This window comes from Tetrao urogallus (assembly GCF_951394365.1).
Source record: "Tetrao urogallus genome assembly, chromosome: 2".
Lineage (NCBI taxonomy): Eukaryota > Metazoa > Chordata > Aves > Galliformes > Phasianidae > Tetrao > Tetrao urogallus.
Genome location: NC_136814.1, coordinates 4479525 through 4497501, shown reverse-complemented (window position 1 = coordinate 4497501; position 17977 = coordinate 4479525). Strand labels below are relative to the sequence as shown.

General features: G+C 50.3%; 1 protein-coding gene across 1 annotated transcript in view; it reads right to left on the bottom strand.

Annotated features, from left to right (window-relative positions):
• LOC306959087 (phosphofurin acidic cluster sorting protein 2-like) overlaps positions 1 to 17977 on the bottom strand; it is a gene marked incomplete at both ends in the record, with an annotated part of 42708 nt that overhangs the window by 5416 nt on the left and 19315 nt on the right. The window contains 8 exons of the mRNA XM_079550778.1: positions 2040 to 2191; positions 2823 to 2882; positions 3638 to 3718; positions 4971 to 5062; positions 5213 to 5375; positions 5568 to 5693; positions 6008 to 6097; positions 9266 to 9353. Of these exons, the coding sequence (XP_079406904.1) occupies positions 2040 to 2191; positions 2823 to 2882; positions 3638 to 3718; positions 4971 to 5062; positions 5213 to 5375; positions 5568 to 5693; positions 6008 to 6097; positions 9266 to 9353 (852 nt within the window). The remainder of the gene's footprint in view (positions 1 to 2039; positions 2192 to 2822; positions 2883 to 3637; positions 3719 to 4970; positions 5063 to 5212; positions 5376 to 5567; positions 5694 to 6007; positions 6098 to 9265; positions 9354 to 17977) is intronic.

Genomic DNA, 17977 nt, shown 5'->3' with positions numbered 1-17977 from the left:
CCTTGCCTTTTCTCAGCCAATGATTTGATCCATACTGACTGCATTAAAAACACAAGCCACAAGAATTGCAGGGAGTTTTCTCTCACACTCCTTTGTACTGTTCCAGTAATCCTACCAGGACACGGCACACCCTGATGTCACTGCCACCTCAACAAACAGGTGTTTTCATGCCTTGTTTTTTGTTAGGTTGGATGCCTCTGCATTGCACTGCATTGCATACTTCTGGCCTAGCTTTCAGCACCCCCTTAAAAAGGGGCTGTTTCCCCCTTGCCCCAATCAAGCTGTGCCCGTCTGTCCTCCTCTGGCTTGCAATCCAGCAGCTTTCATCACTACAGGATGTATCACACTCAGCACGGAGCTCTCCTGCAACCCTCAGCTTTCCTTGCTCTGCAACGTAGAGGCTCTCCTGCTGGTATGATCGAGACAGAGCCTCAGCAGGTTCAGCTTTATGTAAGCTTTCTGCACGGCCTTTCTGTTCCCAAGGAACTACCACCTCACCCCATCCACATTCTCAGAACCTAAGGAGACATTTGCTCCTTTGCTTTTGGTCTTCAGACAAAGGTGGGAATGCTCTGCGGGGCATCAGAAACACACAGCCTATACATGGCTCTCATTTCTACTCAAAAAAAGTACAGAGCCTTTAACAGGAATTCAAAGAGATACACACTCAGCACTGCCAGAAACTGAGACAACAGAAAGCAAACCAAGCTAGGGACACTGAATGGGCTGAAAAGCAGCCCACAGCATAACAGGGTTCCCTACCAGAAAGAGCAAATGACCAAGGAAGGAAGGCTGTAAGGTGCAAGCACAAACCAGCACTTGTCCCGGATGCTTTCCCAGAAAGCAGATGTCTGCAAGTAGGGATTTGCAGGGTCAGAGCCAGGTCTTACATTTAAACACTCTTAACAGACTTTTCTCTCAGTTTACATAGTTTAAATAGTTATGTGTGCTAAGTGCTGTCTGACCAAAAGGAGAGCTTCCTTTTTCTTTCACAGCACCTTTGTTTCTTTAAAGCCTTGGGAGAGAGCCCACATGAAATTCCTTCTAGAGATCCAAGCAGACCACCTATGCAGGTCCCTCCTGCCCACACATCTGCCATCTTCTTACAACAGCTTGTAGATTTGAGGGATATGACCACTGTTCCTCTTCCTTCCCCAGTGCCTCGAAGTGCTTCCTGAATCCAGCAGTTTTCACACATCTTGCCTACGCAGACCAAGCCTGCTACCCTGCTGAGTACCTTCAGCAGGGATTCAAACTACTCCAAACTAGATTTAAACACTTAACTATAGAAACAACAAGGACAAGTAATCTTGGCTTGGCTAGAAGAGACCTGGGGCACTGTGAAGCAGCCAAGCAGAAGGAAGATAGAAGGCAACTTTGTCACAAAAGGACAGCACAGAAACAGAACAGCCAGGAGCAGAGAGGCCAGGTGAATGCGGAACACGTGGGAGAAAAGCCTGGTTCCATTGCATGGTCCACTGGAGACCTCTGTGCCAAAGTCAGCAGTGTTTGGGAGGGCAAGGCAAGCCATAAGGTACACAAGGAGACTAAGTAGGATGAGGAACATCACTGATGGTTGCTAGCCATACACCTCTGGCTGGAACACTGCATGCAGACCCCACAGAGACACAGGAACCAGCCCTAGCAGTCATGAGACAATGCACTCAAAAGACAGGCATGCTTTGGTATGAGAAACTGAGACGGTCAGGACTGTTAGCAGAAAGATATCAGAGCTGGGAACAGCAGGGGCTTAGATCAAGGAGAAACTCTTCCAGCAGATCAGGAACAGTGTCAGATGCTGGACTGGGAGGAAATTAAATGAAACTAAATATGAACGAACACAATTTTAATGGGCAGTTTTGAGATGGTTTTTAAACAGGATATGAAAGGGATGAGCTCAGATGTGTCAAGAGAAGGTGGCAATGGGAGCAGAGGGGGGACAATGCCTGCATTAGTCCAAGCAACAGAAAAGCATCAGAAAGCATTCCTCCAGGCTCCGTGGACTGTGTTATCGGCCTGTGGCTTTCTGTGATCCTTACCTCAAGGTGGGCTTGGGTGTACTGTGCACACTCTCGTTGTCCTCAATTTCTGGGCCACTGTCACTGTTGTTGCACTCTTCCAGGCTGTCATAGAGCAAGCCCAGGTCTTCCTCCACCTCCTGGGTCTGGTCTACAGGGTCAGAATCCAGGACCTGTGGGACCAAGCCCAGAGGGCAATGAAGAGATACAGAGTTACCTCCATTCCAGACAAGGCATGCACAGGCTCCCTCCTAGCAGCGCTGCAGCTCTGACCTCAGGGAGCCAAATCTAGCCTGCAAAAGGAGCAAGTGACATTGTCACTGGCCACAGGAGATTGCCACGAGCATGACATCTGAAGGAATCTCAGGCAGCCACAGCCCCTGGAGTTCAGACACCTTGGCAGAGCTCCACTAGCAGTGCCATGAGCTCACAGCAGGCTCACAGCCTAAGCCAGCTACCCAAATGCTGATACGAGGCTGCTCTTAGTGATGAGCAGGTTGAACGCAGTCCCTGCAATGCCATTTCCTGGTACGCAGCCAGTGTATGACAGCACCCTTCCAAGCATGGCCACTCTCCCCAACAAGAACTTTTGGAAGGTGTCCTGGATTTGATCATTAGGCTCAGAGCTGCCTTCTTGCAGTAGAAAGCTTTGGAAAGTCCAAGCCCCAGTCTGTGCTATATCTCACAACACCTTTGGGAATACTCCAGAGTGGCTGCAGCTCATGCCTCGCACCTCCAGCACCTCTGATATCTACACATCTGCAAAGAGATGCTGCCAGGTGGGTCAGCCTTTCTGCTTCTTACCTCCTCTGTCACTTTAAACCTCTTCAGCAAAGCCACAAACTTCTGCTTGAAGTTTGGTTGCTAAAACAAAACAAAGGAGAGAAATAAAGATCAGCAAAACTATCAAAACAAGTTTCAAGATGCTTAATGCACAGCCCCCAGTCTTTAACAGGCCACTGGTACTTTTCTGGGTCTATAGGCCCATGCTCAGCTGCAATCTCCCTTCCTCCTTAAACTTGTTGTTGGATTTGGACTAACTCTGGACTGCACAGGAAGTTGCTGTATATGAGCACAACGGAGGGTGCTCGTAAAGACTCTGACTTTCTTTGCTACAGGCTGAAATAGCACTTCCTCTCCATTTAAATCCCCTTCTCCCAGGACACCTCTTTGAGGAATGCTGCTTTCAATCAAGAGAATAAGGGGAACAAACTCAGTGAGAAGGCACCCAGGGATCTGCAGGGCTTATGCAGACAGGGACAAGGAAATGCCTGGAAATCAGGGGGCTGCCAGGGCAGCAGAAGGGCTGCTAATGGCCTTCCTCATAGCAGTCTTCCTTCTCCTCAATTAGTGAGAGATCATGTCACAGAAGCCACAGAATACAATCTACATAAAGCCAAGCTAAGCATAGTACAGGCCACAAGCTGTGGTATGGCTATGAGCAACAAGCTACCTCAGTAATGGCAGGATGGTTTCCTGTTCTGCTCAGAACCAAGGGCTCTGCCACCTGCTCTGTACCAGTACCTCCTGCCCCCCAAAACCCAATCCCGTTCCCTTCAGGGAGGGGAGAAATTCAGTCTTTTCCATTGCTTTGAACACATTGGAAACGTGGATGTTACTCTGGTCATTGATGTGGTTCGGATCATTTTCCTCCTAGCCTTCTTGGTTTTCCTTAAGTCATCCTCTTCATCAAACAGATCCTGCAGGCAAGAGACCACAGAACATCAGAGCTAGATGCTCCATGAAGCAGCATCTCCTCGAATCTTCCTGCCCCACACTTACCTCCCAATTTGAAAAGCTTTGGTCCACTCTGCTCCCAGAGCCTTGCTTCTCACTTTTCCTGCCCTTCTCCACACACCTTATTTCTCCCCCTTTAGCTTTCTCCCCAAACAGACCTTCTTCCCTAGAGCCTCTCCTTCTCCAGGAAGGAAATGCGGCAGCAAGGTCCAGAGGAGGGACAGCAGCCTTCTGCAACAGCCACTGCTGCAATCTAAAACTCTTCTCTCTGCACTCACCAACCTCTCCATGGCCCATGTGTGCCTCTCTTGGCCTCCCCTCTCCAGGGTTAGCTCAGAGAGTACAACACCCTTCCTGTACACCTGGGAGAACGGCTACAAGCCCTGCTTATTGTCCCTGCTTACTTGCCCTCAGCCTCTAACGCAGAGCAGGAGGGAGAGCAGGGAGAAACAGCTTGTACATAAAGCATGCTGACCCTAGTGCTCTTCTTTGTCCAGTAACAGCAGAGATTAGACTTTTGGGGTTAGAAAAGAAACCAAGTACATAAGCCAGGGATTCCTGCAGCCAATGAGAAACCTGGATCATACAGACATGTTCTTCCAGGAATGAGCCTCGAGGACACACACAGCTTCCAAGAGCACGGAGCTGTGATTTATCAGTCTGGTATGGTGGGACAGGTAATGTGATCAAAGCTGAATGGATCTGGGATTGCCCCTGCTCCTGATGAGCACGGTACTACTGGCTTTCTTGTCCTTGAGGGTATGCCCCACAACAGGAGAACAGCAACCAGCAGTGGCACAACTCACTACAGGGCTGGGATGGCTCTGCCACCTGACTATTTTCAGACCCACACTTCTACTTCTGAAAACCTCTTATCATCTCCCAGAGAGAGGGCAGCTCAGGGCAGTTTTTGGTCTTTTAACACAGGCAGATGGCAGAGAATCCATGGTGCAAGGTGGAGAGTGTTCTGCAGGGGGATTTCTGCTGCAGACTAGACAGCTCCAAGGACACGTGGGTGAGACCTGTGGCTCACCCAAATACACTGCAGCTCTCCAAAGTTCCATGCCCCATTTTGGGTTTGGCTGCAGCCCACAGTCCTTCCTGCTGCCAGGTATTGTGGCTCTCTACCCTCTGAAACCATGACAAATGTTTGCTAGGGAGATGTGAGACCTTGCCCAAGAGATGGGATCAAAATGTAAACCAGACCTCCCTTACCTGGCCCTGCACAGCATCATCGCTGGCCTCCTGCTCTGAGGAGAAGCTGTCATCCTCTTCTTCAGAGTAGTTATCAATGTCTGGTGAGCGATCTGAAAGCAGATACTGCAGATGCCTCAGCTGAACACGACAATGTCAAGGCCAAATGACCAATATTGCTGGCAGGTGCTTGGGGACGCAGACCATCATCCATGCCCTACCCAAAATGTTTGCATTTTGGTCTGTGATGAGCACTAACACACCTGAAGCTTTGATTTTAGGACCAGAGGGGACACTCCCATCCTCATGGTCAATGGGTTGACTGGACAAAGAGTAGATGCTGATTTCAGCCACTCGGATGTTCACATCCTTCATGTTGCTGTGGAGGCTCAGGAGTTGCCCTCCATCCGTTGGGTGCTGCATCACCTAGGCAGACAGACAGACAAGCCCCCTGGCAGGTGATACAGGTGACTGGCAGCCCGCTCCTCTGCCTCATGGGGAGCCAAAAAAAGCCAGAGCACTCAGCACTGAATGCCTGCCAGCCAGCGGAGCTCCCTTTCCTGCACTGGTACAGGGAGGTCATGCCAAGCTCCCCCCCCTGATCCCAGCACCCCATACCTCAGCCATGTTAATGATGCCCACAGCAAGGGTCTTGTAGCCCAGGATTGTGCGGTTCTTGTACCTCTTCCTCCTCTGCAGCATGATCTGCAGTTTATTGCCATCTCTCTTGAGAAAGTGTGGGTACTGGGGAAGGGAAGCATAAGGAGATGGCAGCATGACAGCAGGGCTCAGCACAGCACAAGGGTAGGTAGAGAACTCTTCCCCAGTGTTGATATACAACAGGATCTGGCCTGCTCAAAGACCATTACATTACCCTCCAAATCCCCGCTGCCCAGCAAAACAATCCCCAAAGCACTGGAGCAGCTGGCCAGCAGCATCAACCTGTACTGTTACGATCCAAGCCCTCCTCAGAGGCTGCCCCCTTCACAGCCAGCCCCTAAAGCTGAACTTGCCAAGGAATGCTGTGTGAGGGAAGCACCAGGAGAGTGACAAGGTACCTGCAATGAGAAGGTCAGCTCCAGCTCGGTCTCCATCAGGCCTCCAGGTGGGAGAACATATTCATTCGATCTCAGGACTCGCTTTGAACCCTACGAGAAGATCAGTAAGTGCACACAGCTAAGCTGGAGCATGCAGACCACTGCACCACGTACATAGGCTCTGCTCTGTCCCATCTCTCAGAGCCACCTTGCAAACCCTGCATTTCTCCTGAGCTGCCAAAGGCCTCAAAGATGCCATGGCCAGCAGAAGTCTAAGTCAGCCACGACCAGAGACCCTTTCAGCAATGGAGCCAAATCCTAGAGAAACACAAGGCTAGAGCCTCCTGCTCTCCTTGTGTCCGCTGCAAATGGGTCAGCAGTCCCAAAAGCCAAGTAGAAAGCAGGTAGCCCAGTAACAGAAACCGAAGTTACATCCCTTCTGCAATCAAAGGAGGTGGTGATGGGCAGAGAGTACCAACGGTGCTCCGCTGATGGGAACTGCAGCAGCGTCAGGCCAGCCTGAGTGGCACTGGTTGAAGGCTTTTCCTGCACTGCCACTGCTGATGTTATCCAGGCTAAAAAAGGAAGAAAAAAAAAAAAACCCAAAAACTAAAGAGAGGAAGCGAGAAAGGCCTCCACACCTTGCAGTAATGCAGTGTCACAGTTCTCACCGACTCCACAGCAAAGACAAGCTCTACAGAAACAGTCCTTGGTTTCCAAGAGCTGTCTGCAACACAGCTCCCAGCAACTATGCCAGGAGTAAGGCTTTCCCTGTGAAAAGGCTTCCTGAGACGGAAGAGAGGAGGTGGAGCTAATCCCCTTCACCATCTGTGAGCTTTCCTGGCCAAGAACGCACCGACTCTTCCTTCCTGCATTGCTCTTTATTGAGATGGTAGGTGGTCACCGCTACAAGCATTTACTTTGACACATTTACTGTTTGCTGTTTGTTATGGAGAGGCTTTCCACCAAAGATTTGGTCTTTCATCAGGCTACATGGCCCAGTGCAGTTATTCTTCAGGAAGATGTTACTTCTGAGGACAGAGCTACGGCAAAGGAAAGCCCTGTACTACCCGACAGGTGACAGGCGTTGACCTTTTCTTGTCCACTGAGGCAAAAACCTGGCTCCCGGTCATTGCCACATCTTGAAAACAGGCCAAAACAGACAGAAAAGCACCACCCAAAATTTGAGGTGAAGAAGCTTTTGGGGAAAGAACAACTTTTTAAATATCATCAGGAAATTTGGTTCCTTAAGGAGTAACTGGAATTGCTTAGGAGTAGAAAATCTCCAAACAAATAGTTGTAATAAGACCAGAAGGAACCCTGTGAAGTGAGGTGTGGACAGAAAACCCTGCAAGTACCTTCTACTCATGACAAGAGGCAGAAAACCCAACAAAGGCTGAACCAGAGCCACCAGCTGCATCCAGTGAGCAGCTGCATTCCTCCCACAGCACCTGCTCTGGGAGCACAGGGACTTCTTTTCCTCTTTCTTTGACAGCTTCCCCTACTCACAGCTCAAAATGGGGAGTTCCCAAACGATGATGTCTCTCTGCCAAGAAGCAGAATTGCATTTCCCTTCACACCATAATCACAGTTATGGAGCCAAGACGAGATAATGGCACCTTTATGGTGCTAAGCCAGGCATACCTGGCAGCACCAGGCAGGGTCAGAGCCTTGTTTCCACATAAGGTGCCTTTCGGAGCAGCTGCTTCCTGACAGCCTTACCCCAATCCAGCAGAGCTACCACTGAAATGGGAGAGAACATAGCTGCCCTTTCCACCAGTCCCCAGTTGCCTACTTGGGAAGCTGCAGGTCCTCCACAAACTGCATGCATCATCTGCTTCCATCCAAGAGATGGCAACACTTGCTGGGCAGCCTTCAAACAGCTATTTGCAAGTGTGACTCATCTGTTACCTAGGAGAGGAGCGGGAGGAATGGATCCATCTGAGATTGTTCTGTAGGCAGGTTGCATTGAAGCTGCCTACAGCTTCCATCTGCCTTCCAGGAAGCCTTGGCAGTCACAGCCCTGGCAAGGCAGCTGCTCAGGCCCGCGGAGGCAGCCCAGGTAGCAGCACAGCCCTCCCAGACATGTGGGTCTCCATGCAGCCAGCCCACTTCCAGCCCCAGCCCTGCGCTGCTGGCATCCGCAGCCCAGCCTTGGTTGTTCCCTCGTTCCTGTGGCCAGGCAGCTCTCTCCTGCCCAGCTCGCTCCCTCACGAGTGCCCACATCGAGGGGGCACAGCCAGTGCTTTCAGCTTTCCTGCATGGCACCATACATGCAGCCAGCCAAGCAGGATGCTGACAAACTATGCGTGGACTACAGCACCTTCCTGATTTCCTCCCTCCAGGCCCCTTGTTTCAGACATTTAGCTTTCAGATCCTTCTGGGCAACGAATCAGGCCTGCCATGAAGGCAAATCCCAGCTCCTGGAGCTCCAGTAACGCAGTAGCTTCCAGCACTAATCCAGGATTTAGGTCCTAATGTGTGCAGCACAAAGAGCTCTGTGGGAGCGCAAAGCTGCTGAGCTCCCGCCCCACGGTGCGTTCAATGGGATCAGCGGCTTCCCAGCCTGCTGACAAGAACGAAGGAAGGACACCGGCACCCCAGCTGGGTTAGGGGAGCTGCGGAGAGGGCAGCCCGCTTAGGAGGCTCCTCCAGTGATGTCCCTTGGCAGAGCATACGGCTGCACCCCCGAGGACTTCTCTCCACCAGCAGCCGCAGCGAGGGCTGGACCGCACGTATGAGACAGCGGCAAACTCCCTCTGCCTTTCCTTCTCCCTGGTTCAGAGAAGAGGTATGGTGAAAAGGGGAGGGCAGCTGAGGCAGCAGTAAGACTGTTTTGGGTGCGCATGGCAGCAGAAGGCATGAACAGAGCTGCCCCATCCATCACACAGCCCTCCTGCCCCACTCAGGATGGGAATCCAGACAGAGAGTGCTGTCAGAAAGCACCCACACCTAAGGTTAGCTTAAGGGGTTGGAAATAATGGGGTAGGGATGCTGACCTTCCAACAGCAGCCTGAGAGCATAACCTTGGCTGAGGCAGGATGCTCTCAGTCCCAGTGCCTACCTACATTCATCCCTGATGCCCACCAGCACCAGGCAGCTTGCACCTATTCCTGCAACATCACTGCTACCTACCTGGGAGCCCAAATCTCCCCAAGGCTGCTAAATGACACAGGAACGAGGGGTCAGCACAGAGGGAGGGATGCACAGACCAGCACTTCACGGAGGGCACAAGGACGGGCTCGCCGCCATCAGGCAGCAGCAGGGAGAGGAGCCTACCTGAATCTTCACGGCGATAAGCACAGAGCTCAGCTCTTTGTCCAGCTCTTTCAGCACTGTGAGTTTCTTCAGGCGCAGACTGCAGAGCCTGTAAGACAGAGAGAATGGGACACATTCAGGCACCACCATCCCTGGGGCTGTGCCACATGGTACCCGGTGCTCGGAAGGCAGCCTGGATGCTCAGCCCAGCCGCACGCACGGGCTTGGCCAAGGGACGCTGGCATTCACGAGCCACTGAGCCAGCCCATTGGGGAAAAAAGGGAAGAAGGAAAATTAACGGAGCTAAAGCAGGCTTAACGGATTAGCATGCGACAGGAAGTCCAACAGCAGGCCATGTGGTGATGAGATCCCTTCCCTAGCAGGACCGTTGCCAGCTCTGCTTAAACCTACCTTGGCCACGAGTGCTGTTTATTTATAAACCAAAGTACTTAAATCCACTCTTATCCCGGACTTAGTTATGGCGAATGTTCCCGTGCAGACATCACAACTCAGCTGTTCCTTGCACGGTGTCACCAGAGCTAAACGTGGAAACACGTCCTGGTGAAGAACCCACCGAGGAAACTGAGCTCAGCAATCAAAGGATCAGCTGGTGTCCATGAGACGGCCAGCATGGGAACAGCAGCTAGCAGCTGAACCAGGGAAAAGCTCGCAGAGGGGCTAAGCATAGCTAGCACCACTCCCCAGCCAGCACTGACTGGCTTTCCAGGGACTCTAAAGGAGCCTTTGAGGATACTGGAAGACTACAGCTCTACCTGGCAGCTGTGCTCCTTATCCAAAGCAGTCTCCTCATTGTACTCCGCCCAGAGGAATTCGGGAATCCCATCAGTACCTGGTGTTTCTCCTCAAGGAAGAGTACGTGCATACTTACAAGCTCTGACTATTGCCTCAACCTGAAACAACGGGGCTCTTGCATCCCTGATAAGATCTCGCTTGCTCAGGCACAACTGGGACCCTGCAACCCCAAACCCTGTCCAAAACCCTGCATTCTGCAGCACCACCTCCCTTCCCAGACAGATTAGCATGCATGTTCTGGAGTCTACACATATTTATTTCCAGCAATTGAGTACAACTTTTTTAAAACAGTGCTCCTCAGCAGCTTGGCAACCCCTAATGACCCTCTTTTTATCTGTTACTTAATCAGTCTGTGCATCGCCCAGATCTGTGTCACTGCTTTGGGTTTAATGCCATTTCTGGCCAGCAGTGGGTCCCCCACTAATCCCTGCAGATCCCTACAGGACGGGACTGATCCACAATGATCACAACAGGTGAAATTTTTCAGAATACACAAACAACACAGGCACCAAACTCATACTTTGAGCCACTCCCATCCCCAAATAGGTGTACTTTTTCCCTTCCCAGATCCAGGCTGCTGCTAGCGAGCCGTTTCCTTCCTCCCCAGTAAAATGAGTTGGAATTTTTGTTCTGAAGTCCGATGGAACTTTTTTATCACTGTGACCAACTTGCCTTGTGAGCGTACCTTGAAAAGCAAATTTCCTGCAACACATACATTCAGTGAAATTCAGTTCCAGCATCAGAGCCCTGGCTCTGGTCTGAAGACCCTCCCAGTCCATTTCCCCTGCAGGCAATGGCAGTTCCCAGATGACACACACCATGGATGGTTTCACTGTCGCACTGCACAGCCAATGTTTCAGCAAATCCCTAAAGCCCTTGATGCCAGGGCAACACAACCCAGAAACCAGAGGTACCATGATTCTGGCTGCTGGAGGGGCAAGGAAAAAGGGAAGAAAACACAAGGTGTGCACGGTACAGGAAGAACAGGCTAGAGCTTTGCCCAGTAGCCTGTGGTACGCATCAAGAGCAATTAATGGGGAGAGGAAAACAATTCTGACCTACCTCTTGTCTCAATACAAAGATCTGGCTACACCAGAGGAAGGGGGAGCAGCAGCTTTACAAGCACTATGCAAAATGGGAGCTGCACAGCTGCCCAAAACTTACCCGTGGGCTGGAAAAGGTTCCTGGCAGAGGCAGGTCTGAGCTCAGGGTGAACAGGGTGTGCTGGCGTCCTGCACTGCTCCGTGCTTGGCTCACTGACCACTGGTGAGTTACAGCTCTGGGCAAGTATTATTTTCCTGAATATTGTGACTGACTTCAAGTGGCAGCAGCCAGGCTGCTTGGGTTTTTCCTGAAGCTCCTATGCCATCTACAAATGCTGGAGCACACCCACCCTTCTCAGCAGCGCTCCTTCACGCATCCTTGTCAATACTAATGCTATGAGATGCACAGCTGCAGGCTAAGCCTTCAACAGCAGCTGTTTAGCAGCTCTTTGATGTTTTTCCTGACTCTGACAGCTCCAGTTTGTTTTCCAAGGTGATACCCACCTCTGAGACAGGGCTCCTGGAGGGATGCCAGCTGTTCAGCAAGGCTCACAAAGGACCGGGCTGTGTATTCCTGCTCCTTTCTCTGTTTGCTTCCTGCAAACCCTACCCCTGGAGTGCAGGAGGCAGTGAGCCAAGATCAGGCACTTCAAGCACTAGAGATGCCCTGAAGCTCTCCCTGCAGCACCCAGGCCCAGATGCTTGTAGAAACAGTTTGATTTGCTTTGCCCAGAGGCCTGCCTAGCTCACCTTTGATGGAGAAGAGCACAGAAATACGCTGTGCCCAGCACAGTGCTGCCCAGGACACTCTCCCAGCCTTGTGAAGTCAAGGTACTGCACTTCGTCGCAATGAGATGCTGCTGGTGCACACATAGGAGAAACCTAGTCCAGTTTCATAACCCTACATAGGGGAAGAGAGCAAAGGCACACCAGGAACAGGTGAGAGTGTTGGTGTCAGAAGGGTGCATGCCACCAAAGCACAAGGCAACATCCTCTGTTAGGACAAATGGGAGAGCAAAATGGAAGAAAACAGTGTCTTCTACAGCAGCTACATCCATCTTGTCTCCTTGACCCTCGTGGCCCCGGAGCAGATTTCTCCGTCCTCACGGGAGAGGAAGTCCACCCCAGCAGCCCCAGGTGCTCTCATCTGCCTGGGCAGTCCATCTGTAATGGCATTAAATGTCACTGTCTCACAGCATACAGACGTTTTTCAGGCATGCCCTGCCTCAATCAGCCCTTGGAAGTGTGCCTAACTCTTTAATCTCTCATCAGCTCTGGGTTGGTCAGTGGTTTGCCCTTGAGCACACTGCATCCAGCTGCTCCACTCAATGCATTCCAAAGCTGCATGGGCTGCCACCCAGAGGCTCAGAGCTGTGTGCTACCTGTGTGTGGGGCAGCCAGGTGTGAAGGAGGATGCAGCACAGCCAAGTGATGCATCTGCTGATATTGCCCAGAAGGCACAAGCTTCTCAATACCTAACATGATATGCAAAATCATTCTCTTCCTCAGGGCTAAGTGTGAAGACAAAAGCACTAATGGGTACTGCATGTTTCCCAACAAAGTTCTTCTCCTGCTAACATTCAATCTGATTCAAGTCAGACACAAAGCTGGCAGCTCACAATGCCATTTTACAGTCTGGTCACGCTGCTCTGTGCTAGGAAAAGTCAGCAGCAGAGAAATGCCCTAACAAATCATCACAGGCTAGTACTACTGTCCCTGATAACTGCACCAGCTGGAGGGCTGCTATTGTAACAAAGCTGCTGCGCTGCCTTCCCAGATATACTCAGCCTTCGTTTAAGGTTTCTCCCACTGGTTCAGCTTCAAACCTTTTCTTTTTGGCCAGTTTGAAGTCTGGCACCCACCTGTACCTTCATAAGACAGTACCAGCCAAGTGAAGTAGAAGGGACAAAAACGTGACTTGTTTTGGTTCACTGATCAAACTGCGAATGGGAACGTATAAAAGAAATAAAAGCTAGTTCAAGGCCAAATACTGGAGAGTTTTGAAAACAGTCAGAAGAGGCAGCTCTGGATCTGCCTATCCAGTATGGAGGAAAGTGGCAAAGAAGGGCTGGCAATAATTAAGACTGCACGTGATTGTAAACTAGCTGGTGACAATGTTTAAGAGAAGGACAGAATTTCAAGGACGTCATCAACATCAAAGGAGCCAACCTCACCAAAGGCCCAGGATCTGGGCATCTCAGGAAGGTACCTCTCAAACGAAAAAAACTCATTCAGAAATATCTGGCAGTTCCTCACAAAGAAATGCTGCAAAAGGTTCAGACAAACATGCCCCATGCCTGGAGGGAGGGGTAGCACAGCAGCCTGGTGAGACCACGCTATCTTCAGACCCCAGGGCCAAGAGGCAAGCATCTAAAAGATGAAACCCAGCCAAATTATCAATGGCATGCATAGCAATGGGCAGAAACCACAACAAAACACAAGACCAGAGAAGCCAAGGTCCCAAATCATTCATAGCTTGTTAGGAGCACCCTATGTTTGCCTTCTCTATCTGAAGATGTCCTTTCAAGAAGCATGCAGGGCTCCCTCTGCTTCCTGGCAAAAAGCTGGTCACAGAAACACATCCTTTAGGGATTCCCAAGTACAAGCTGCTTTGCCCAAACCCCACAGACACCCTTGGAGTACCTGGCCTTTGAAGGTGAGCCTCATCCCTGGCAGTGGCAGGGCCAGGGGCAACCAGCTGGGCAGGAGATGCTCAGAACAGTCCTTTAGGCCAATCTGTCACAGAAGCAACAGTTCCACCATCACTGCAGGCACAGGATGCTTCCCCTGATTCCTGCACAGCACCAGCAGCCCAGTGTGTCCAAGGTTCCCATACTCAGTCCAATGTACTGCAATAGTCGCCACCAGCTCCCCATTAGGGAGCACCCACAGTCAGTGCAGTGTGCTCCAAAGCCATGCTGCCCAGCTTTAGCAAAGCTCTCACTGCAGCCCTGGCCTTGCTGTCTGGAAGAACCATCTCAGTGCCATGGAGCTGTCTTCAGTGGAGGGAATGGGAGCAATCTGGTCCTGTTCATAGAAGCAAATACCACCAATGTCCTCCGGTGTCACCTACACTTTTAAAAAGCTTGATATGCATTGAAATTGCCCTGGCAAATTTAAGTAAGGCTTTACAAGAATAATCCCTGCTTAAAATCAAGAGGTAATTAGAGAGGCACATACAGGCCATTTAATTGGACCCCACTGGAGTTACCTTTGCCCTCACCACGACATACACAACCCTGCCATCCTCACATTGCAACAGCCAAAGTACATCATTCCTGTATGGAAAACAAACAAACACAAAACACGAGTCTAACTCTCCAGCACTGCCACAAAGCACAACGTGTCTGATTGTGCCCTAGTCAAAACTGAATACTCTGCAAGTAGCCTTTCTGGCTACAGGGATTTTAGGAGTCTTATCTAGAACTTCTGTCTCCTCTGCACACAATCTTACTGCTTTGCCCCACGTAACCCAAGCATCCAGGTTCAGTGCCAAAAGAGCTTCTAGACAGCATCCAACTCTGTAATCAGAAGAGATGAAGGATGCCAGCAAGGACAGGATGAGGACACACAACACAATCAAAGGAAGGAAGAAGGTCACATCAGAAGAAGCAAGAGCATCCTGCGAGAGCAGGACCATCACGGGCAAGAGCTCCTGCTTCCAGGAAAGCCAAGGAGGAACAGAAGTCAGGCAGCAAGTCCTGGAAGGACAGCACCTGAGCCTGACAATCACTTGCAGTTCACAGGGCACACTGCTCCAGGTCAGGGTTTTACAACGGGGCCAGGTTAAGAACACATACAGCCCTTCTCAGACCACAGGGTCCTTGGTCATGGATGCACTGTGCTTTCCAGGTGGATGCACTTTCTGGGGCCTGTGCAATGCTGACCATTCATCATCTGGGCCAAGAGCCTCCTGCTTCAGCAGTCCTGAGCTGCCCTGCAGGTTCTGTCATGCTGAGCATCCTCAGCACAAGAATGCTTGCAGAAATCCCTGCCATTCAATCACCTCTGCAGCTGCCTTCCTCCAGACCAGATGTGTGCAGACAAGAGCCAACACAGCGCTCCTCAGAGTGGACACAAAAGTGGAGATATTGTATTCAAGTATTTGGAAAAAGAGAAATACACTTAAGTAAAACGGACACAGATTTTAACAGTCATCCTACCATGCAGCTAATAATAATGGTAATAATAATTTAAAAGAAATGGCAGTAAAATGCTTCTTAGCTTCAAAGAACTGAAAGCAGCAAGTTGAGGGAACTCACAGGGCAGACATCTGGAAGCAGGGTTAGCTGAGAGCCCAACCAGCCACCTCCTGCCCTGGATAAATGGAGAATACCACAAGCAAACTGAAATGAAACACTTGGTTTTAATTGCAAGTTGCAAAGCAGAAGAAACCAACTCAGAGCTTGAAGGAGCAGAAAGCTGTTTTTCCCCTTTGAAGTGCCAAGTCAGTAAGAGGGTATACAAGATAAGATCTGCTAGCTTCAGGCTCCTGGAAAATACTGACCAGAATCCATTGGTTTGACTACTCATGAATAATGATCCTCCATCCAATTAATTGGGTTTTCCATGAAAAACGTGTTTGGTTGAATGTTCTTATAATCCACTATACCTAAAATAGCCTCAGTGAGCCAATTTAAAGGGCTGGCTTTGGAGATTTAAACTCAATTCTCATTTTCATACAAAAGCAGATTAATTGTACGACTTATCCATCTAGTAAACACAAGATGAGTCACTCTTCCACTCCTAAAAAAGTAAGCTAGAAATGAATACACTGTGTGACCCTATGATTACATAGGATCCCTGGAGGAAAGGCCACTAGGAGTTCACAGCTGAGTGGGTGCACTTCACCTTGTTGACCACTCTGAGCCCATGCTGCTGAACAGCAGGTGGTAGAGGGATGCCCAGAAGTGGACTACTGACTTCAGCCTGCCTCTGTGAGAAGGTACACAAAGCTTCTTCCACGTAGCTGAGTTGCCCCAGAATGCAAGAAGGGCAGATGCAAGCTTGCAGCAGAGCCTCAGAGTCTGTTGATAGCAGCAGAATGAGCAGCACGACTGTTAGAAGCTGATAATTCCACCTCTGGCCCATCCTGGAAGAAGGAAGCTTATGGTGTCTAACAGCCTCGCATGGTTCTCTTTCCATCACCAAAAGGGACAAAGGATCCAACTCCCATCCAAGACTCCAAGGACTCCTAAAATAAGCATTCACCAAAAAATCATACCAAAGAATCATAGAGTGGCTTGGGTTGGGAGGGACCACAAAGATCTAACTCCCCAGCCGTGAGCAGGGTTCCTGACCACTAACTATATCAGGCATGTTGCCCAGGGTCCCATCCAGCCTGGCCTTGAACATCTTGACCTCCCTCAAAAAGGCCTGAGGCCCACCCATCTGCACCGGCCAAAGTCATGGGTGAGTGCATGTTGCCAAAAGCATTGACACGAAGATGTATTCATGTGCTGCATCTCAAGATTGATTTTTTTTTTTGCACAAGTCTTGGTGAGTTTTCTGAAGCAAGCCTCCTCCCCCGGGCCTTGCCTTTATGATAGGAGCTGTTGAAGCACTACCATCTTGAAATGCTTTCTGCTGAGCACAGCGCTTGAAGGCGCTTCTTGATTTAGATTTGGATTTTGGTCATCAGCAGAGCAGGAGACTGAAGCTGCACGTATTACTCCTATAACTAAAGACTAGTAACAGAGCCTCTTTGGAAAGAGGAAGAGAAGGGTTGTTGCTACCTCAATGCTGATAGCGCTGAGTGATGCAAGGACAGCTCAACTACTACAGCTGAAGAGGCTGCTGCTGTTTCTGAGGCTTCTTCTCCAACCACCCTCCCGTACATGCACAGTTATTTGTAAAACAAACAAACAAAACCCCAAAGCATTCTGTTGGCAAATAAGAGCCTTGCCTGAAGAGCTCTCAGCTAAGAGGAAACAGAGACATTTGGATTAGGATCAAAAGCACTCCTGTCGGGAGAATGCGGGGTGCAAGCAAGAGCTATGCAAACCAGCCAGGTGGCCAGAAGTTGGACAGCAATGCTCAACTCCCACTAAGCCTCATCTGAACCAATGCTACCACTCTGGTGAACCAAATCTCTCTCCCACAGCTGTGCTGGAAAGCAAGTGAGAGAAATCCTTCCATCACCACCCTCTAGCTAAAAAGCAACCAGCAAAAATGCAGCTGTTTGCACTCATCTCTTTTTGTTGCTACTGCAAGAGATGAAGAGGATTCGCCTCATCCTCCCACCACACTGCACAGCTTAGCAAAGCTGCTGCTTGTTCAGCATGGACCCCCAGTGCTCCCTGCCTTGCTGCGTGTCTCGAGGGTGCAGAGAGGGAGAGTGCAGTGCCCAAGGGCATGGAGGAGCCAGATCCAAGGGTCCCACTTAGGACTCAAGCTCAGGTGCCACTTTAACAAGAACTGGCTTTTTACATATAATCACAGCATCTTTAAGGTTGGAAGAGACCTCTAAGATCCCCTAGTCCAACCACCAACCCACCTAACCCTACTAACCACGTCCCTCAGTGGGACATGGACATCCCCATGGCTCTGGAGCACCCCAGGGATGGTGACCCCACCACCTCCCCAGGCAGCCTGTGCCAGTGCTTCGCTGCTCTGAGAATCATTTTTTTCTAATATCATATCTATAGATGCCTTTCTGATTTACATTAAAGCCACAAACCTCTTCAATAGAAACAGATGGAATTGAACTGTGCTAGGCTGCTATCACCTTCATCACATCCCCTTTTCTCCCTCCAGACATTCCTGATGGGCAGATTTCCCTGACCTACTTTTCCAGAGAAGTTTCAGCTACTTCCCCTGAATGGCAATGAGCTCCCACGTGCCAGCAAGCAGCTCCTAGAGAGCAGGCAGTACTTCC